Source organism: Solanum lycopersicum, chromosome 5 (genome assembly GCF_036512215.1).
Source record: "Solanum lycopersicum chromosome 5, SLM_r2.1".
NCBI lineage: Eukaryota > Viridiplantae > Streptophyta > Magnoliopsida > Solanales > Solanaceae > Solanum > Solanum lycopersicum.
The window spans coordinates 47,692,633-47,698,303 of record NC_090804.1 but is presented as its reverse complement, the minus strand read 5'-3'; the positions used below and the strand labels follow the sequence as shown (position 1 = coordinate 47,698,303).

At 34.2% G+C, this 5,671-nt stretch overlaps 1 protein-coding gene across 1 annotated transcript; it reads left to right on the top strand.

Moving 5' to 3' along the window:
* The first annotated feature begins 495 nt into the window (after positions 1–495).
* On the top strand, positions 496–3,271 carry LOC138348854 (uncharacterized). Its single transcript, XM_069298446.1, has 5 exons — positions 496–817; positions 953–1,157; positions 1,910–2,831; positions 3,033–3,116; positions 3,236–3,271. The coding sequence occupies exons 1-5, from the start codon at positions 496–498 to the stop codon at positions 3,269–3,271; spliced, it is 1,569 nt and encodes a 522-aa protein (XP_069154547.1).
* Positions 3,272–5,671: the final 2,400 nt, after the last annotated feature.

Here is a 5,671-nt window from a genome sequence, read left to right as displayed (position 1 = left end):
GCTTGAGTCTTCAAAAAAACAACATCGAGTTTCTGCAAAGACTTTCAGACACTTTCCATTAATTCCTTGACTCAAAAGGCTATTATGTGCTCAAAGACGGTAGATTCTTTGAGGTGGCATGAAGAGGAACGTTCTAAAGATGGAAAGTTAAGGCATCCCACAGATGGTCTAGCATGGAAAGACTTTAATAGGGTGTATCCAGATTTCGCACAAGATTGTCGCAATGTGAGACTTGGCTTGTCAAGTGATGGATTAAATCCATTTCAAACCATGAGTATATCACATAGCACATGGCCAGTTATGTTGATGATTTATAATCTGCCGCGTTGGATGTGCATGAAATCTGAATATTCCATACTTTCTTTACTTATACCTGGACCGCGATCACCTGGAAATGACATTGATATTTACTTACAAACATTGATGGACGAGTTAAAATTATTATAGGATTCTGGGGATTAAACATATGATGCTCCCTGAAATGAAACTTTTCAAATGCGGGCAGCTCTTATGTGGATAATCAGTGATTTTCCTGCATATGCTATGTTATCTGGTTGGAGTACAAAAGGAAAGTTTGATTTCCCTTGTTGTAACTATTGCCCTAATTCTCGCTATCTTAAACATAGTCGGAAAATGTTCTATATGGATCATCATGTTTTTCTACCAATGGATCATCCATGGAGATCAAACAAAAGATCATTCAATGGAAAAACTGAATTTAGGCCTCCTCCAGCTCCTTTAAAGGGAATTGATGTTCTCAATAGCTTACGTGATTTTGAAAATGTGTTTGGGAAGAACAAAAAGAGATCAAATGATGGCCCATGGAAAAAAAGGTCAATTTTTTTTTAATTACCTTACTGGCAGCACAACTTGTTACGTCACAACCTTGACGTAATGCACATAGAGAAGAACATAGTTGATAGCATACTTGGAAATCTTTTTGATATTTTAGGAAAAACAAAGGATCATGCAAAAGCACGGTATGATTTGAAAGATATGGGAATCAGGAAGAACCTTTATCCACAAGATATAGAAGATAGTAAGAGAACAAAGTTTACAAAGGCGTGCTTCTCAATGACAAATAGAGAGAAATCAATCTGTTGTGGAGTTTTAAAGACAGCCAAGCTACCTGATGGTAGTGCCTCCAATATATCTAGGTGAGTGCACTTGGATGAAAGAAAGGTGTCTAATTATAACACTCATGATGCTCATTTCATTTTACATTACTTGTTTCCAATACTAATTAAAAGAATTCTTCCTGATCATGTGGCTATTACTTTGATTCGTCTAAGTTCCTTCTTCCATCGTTTGTGCCAAAAAGTAATCATATTGGAGGAACTTGATTGCTTAGAAGTAGAGATCATAGAAACAGTAAATCAGTTGGAGCGAATTTTTCCTCCTTCATTCTTTGATATCATGATTCATTTGCCTATTCATTTGGTGAATGAAGTGAGATTAGGCGGCCTAGTGCAAAATTTATTGATGTATTACACTAAAAGAGAAATGGGTACATTCAAATCATACATTCTCAATAGGCGTTTTCCTGAATGTTGCATAGCAGAGACACAAGTGGGAATAGATTGCATGAATTTATTCTCAAAATATCTGCATCGGGGTGTGCATACCAAATTTAATAGGAGAGCGCAAAACAATGATGAATGTGACCCAAGTGACGTAGAACCTGTGAGTTTGTTTTCTAACAAAGGAGTTCCTTTAGGAGTAAAGAAAAAAGATCCAATCATTTTAGATGACAAGTCACTAAGTCAGGCACATGCATACTTATTGGGAAATTGTGACGATGTTCAAGAATATATTAGGTACCTTAATTTGAATATACCATTCCTTTTGTATAATTAATTTTTATCTTATTTAATTTATTATTTTAACAAATATAGTAAATGTTTTGTAGAGAGCATGAGCAAGAGGTTAATAATCAGTCACGAAGATCTAAATGGAGCAAAGCCAAGAATCATTGTCAAAACTTCTCTCAATGGTTTGAAACTCGTGCTTTGCAAGAAGATGTGCTTGATTTGATAAAACAATTGTCTAGAGGACCAAATTCTGTTGCAAAAAGATATTCTAGGTATCTCATAAATGGATATAGATTCCATGTTAGGCAGCGTGATGCAAGGCGTAAAACACAAAATATTGGTGTTACACTAATTGCCTCGACTACAAGCTTTGCAATCTCAAAGGATGAAAATCCGATTGCTACAGATTTGACTTATTATGGTAGAATAGTTGATATTGTTGAATTAAACTATTACAACCATTTTAAGGTTGTTTTATTTAAGTGTGATTGGTATGAGGCTGAAAAAGATGTTTATGGCCTTACTTATGTCTACTTTAACAAGAGATGCTCTCAGGAGGAGCCTTTTGTGCTTGCATCTCAAGTACACCAATGCTTCTATGTGCAAGATCCATATGATCAACATAAACATTATGTTATGAAGACTGTTCCAAGAGACTTCTCTAACATGGGTGATGAAGTTGAATCTAATCTCCCACAAAGTTATGAAAATGAGCCAGCTGAACATTTGAAGGGTCCATCTATGCCAAAAGATAATGGTGAAGTACTCTTAACAAGGACTGATTTACCAGAAACAATCATTGATGTGCCTGTGGAGGAATATGTCAATCAACAACTTGAAGTCGAGTATGAAGAGGAGTTTGAAGATGAGTTCGAAGATGAGTCTGAAAATGAGTATGAGAGTTTTCAGATGCGTTTGAAGACGATTCTGAAAATGAGTATTAAGATGAGTCTGATGATGAAGTCGAGTCTAAAGATGTGTCTGAATAAGACACACCATGAGTTTCATTATTGTCCTGATGTTCATATAGTTCTAACTCACTATTTTTGTAATATAATAGTTTTTTTTTTGTAAAATACATTAATATATCTAATCTGTGGAATGATATATGTTGCCTTCTTATCTGATTATTATTTTATTGAGGAACCTATACTTCTAGCTTATTTTTTCTTGATTTGTTGTTTGTTATGTATATACTTTCTGCTTTAATTTTATAATCAGGCAGTTGGCATTAGAGGCATTCAACTCTGTAGTTTTTTTGTATTCTGGTTTGGTCGTTGTCCTGAGTTTGTCGCTCTGAGAGAGGTACAACTCTTTACCTTTTATAAATTTAAGTAATAAGAAGCTCTCCAGTTTTTACATGTGGATGCAGCCAACGGCCTCTTGTTTCATATGTTATCAATTTTTTCTATTTGTTCATGTAGTTCTTCCAATTTGAATCCGTCCTGCTACTTCTTTAACTTAAACAATCTTATTATTTTGTAGATTTACTTACTATTGTGAAACAAATTGAAGAGATTCAAACTAAGCAAAAACAATGAATCAATAAACAATGCTAAAGAAAAAGGGTTTGAATCCAAACAAAGCTCAAAGTCCATTGAAGAATCTGGATGTTGATATGCAATATCGATCAAGTGCTGAATTGGCCAACAAGTTCAAGATTAAGAGAGAAAAACTTGCAAATGAACGCAATGATAAATCTAAGAAAGAGCAGTCACCAATATCACATAAAAGAAAGAATTTTGAGGATTTCATTCCACAACAAGGAAAGAGTAAATTTCTTGGGCACAAATTAGTCATTTAATCATCTTCAAGGGAAGAGCTTAGAACCTCACACATGATTGCAGGGAAAGGACAAACTAAATAGAGGTTATTTCAATTTTAAAACTCCGTTCAAGATAATGGAAATAAACTTCCTATGAATAATTCTAGGTTCCATACGTCATTCAATAAAGATGTTACTGCTTCAGCACATGCGACTGGAACAACACTAGGTAATGGAGAGGCACGACATGATATTCTTGATCTACCAAATTGCAAACAGGTAAAGAGGAAGCTGGTCATACCAGCTATTACTCTTGATCAGTTTCTTAAAGATCAAGGGATACATAAAGATGATGAAACAAAACGAGACAACAACACAACAAGTGATGTCGAATTTATGCATACTTCTATTATTAATGAAATAACAAATGATTGGATGATCTTGTGGAACAAGAAGAGGAAATTGACATTGATTTTAGTACAAAAGGTATGTTTTAAACATTGTAAGATTAAGAACTCATTATAAAAGAAATATCTTATTTCATGTCTGTTACATCAATCTAGAAATGTCGAAACAAAAAAAAGTTCGAGGACATACAACATGTAAGGATATTCATGCAAGAAATTTGGAAGAAAGAAAGGAGGTGACATTTGATAAAGGACAAGCGGTGGGACCAACTATTAAGATAATGTCACAATTAAGCAACTTTATCGGAAAAATTGAAAGGAATCCTAGATTCATCAGCTTGATGTACACTAGTTGGCACGTGGTGCCAAATGATACTAAAAAGCGCATGTGGGAATACGTCAATGTAAAAACAACCACTCTTGAGAATACATATTTTTTTATTACTTACTTAAACTAAATATATTTTATTTTGCATAGTCCAAATTTCTACTTCCAGTAGAAGGAAAGAAGTGGGTGATGACTGGTCTTCGTGATACATGGAGGCGACACAAGCAAAAACTTTAAAAGAATTTTTTTGATAAAAACGGTACCCTTGAGGATATGCTAGCAAAATGTCCTGATGGCATTCCACATAATCAATTCCCCCAGCTGATCGAGTATTGAAAACACCCAACTGTTCAAGTAAGGTTAAAATGGTGCATTTCCACTCATCGACTAATCCTGTGTCATATCTATTCTTTTTATACATATCAATTCAATTATCTCTTTATTTTTACAATAGGCTATATGCGAGATGAATTCTCAAAACAGGAAAAAACAAAAGTGGAGGCATCGAAAGGGACCTATTAATTTTTTTAGAGTACGCGTGGCATTGGTAATACTTTGCTGACATTTCATGCAAAATTTGATTTTCATTTTTTTGTACTTAAAAAGAACTTACTGATTTTTTTAAATTTCTTTTGATATAATATGTAGCGTGCAGCCAAAGACAACAACGAAGAACTATCAAAGCCTGAAATATTTATTGCAACTCGTACCAAGAAGGGAAAGGAAATCCAGGCTGATACCCAAATTGCAATAGTATGTTTTTCAAAGAGGATTACTAATGAACTTTATTCAGAGTTAAAATTTATATTGTGGGGAGTTTGACTACATTAATTTTTAATCATGTATGCCTTCTTCTTCTTCTTTTTCTTGAGCAAGTTCGAGGAGATATCTATTATTTGTCCACATTGGTTAATTATTTTTACGAAAAGTTTCATAATGTTTTAATGATTGATCGCTATCATAGGATCGGAAATAAAATAGTACTTACAATTCACTATGGATGCCAATTTTAGTCAATAGGCTGAACTTCAAAATCGCCAAAATTCTGGGGAAACAACTGATGATGCATTTAGGGAAGTGTTTGGAAAGGAGCAGCCTAGTCAAGTTAGGTGCTATGGTAGATTAGTGACAACAATTTCTTTGGAGAAAGATGAGGAAATTAACAATCTAAAACAAAATCATGCTGATGAAATCACTTCTCTAAAGGAAGAATTGACATAAGAAATGCGACATTTATTCACTCAATTGCTGCACAAAAACCCTGGATGTATTTTTCAAGATATACCAGGGTGTGTTGGATCTAACCTTGCTTCACCTATTGATGCAAGTAGTGCACAAGCTGTAAGAGGCACAAATCTTC

Excerpts from the sequence above, each read along its gene's own strand:
- LOC138348854 (XM_069298446.1), top strand. The coding sequence starts at position 496 with ATGCGGGCAGCTCTTATGTGGATAATCAGTGATTTTCCTGCATATGCT. Across the intron at positions 818-952 it reads CAAAAAGAGATCAAATGATG|GAAAAACAAAGGATCATGCA; the intron begins GCCCATGGAAAA and ends TTGATATTTTAG. Across the intron at positions 2,832-3,032 it reads AGTTTCATTATTGTCCTGAT|GCAGTTGGCATTAGAGGCAT; the intron begins GTTCATATAGTT and ends TTTTATAATCAG.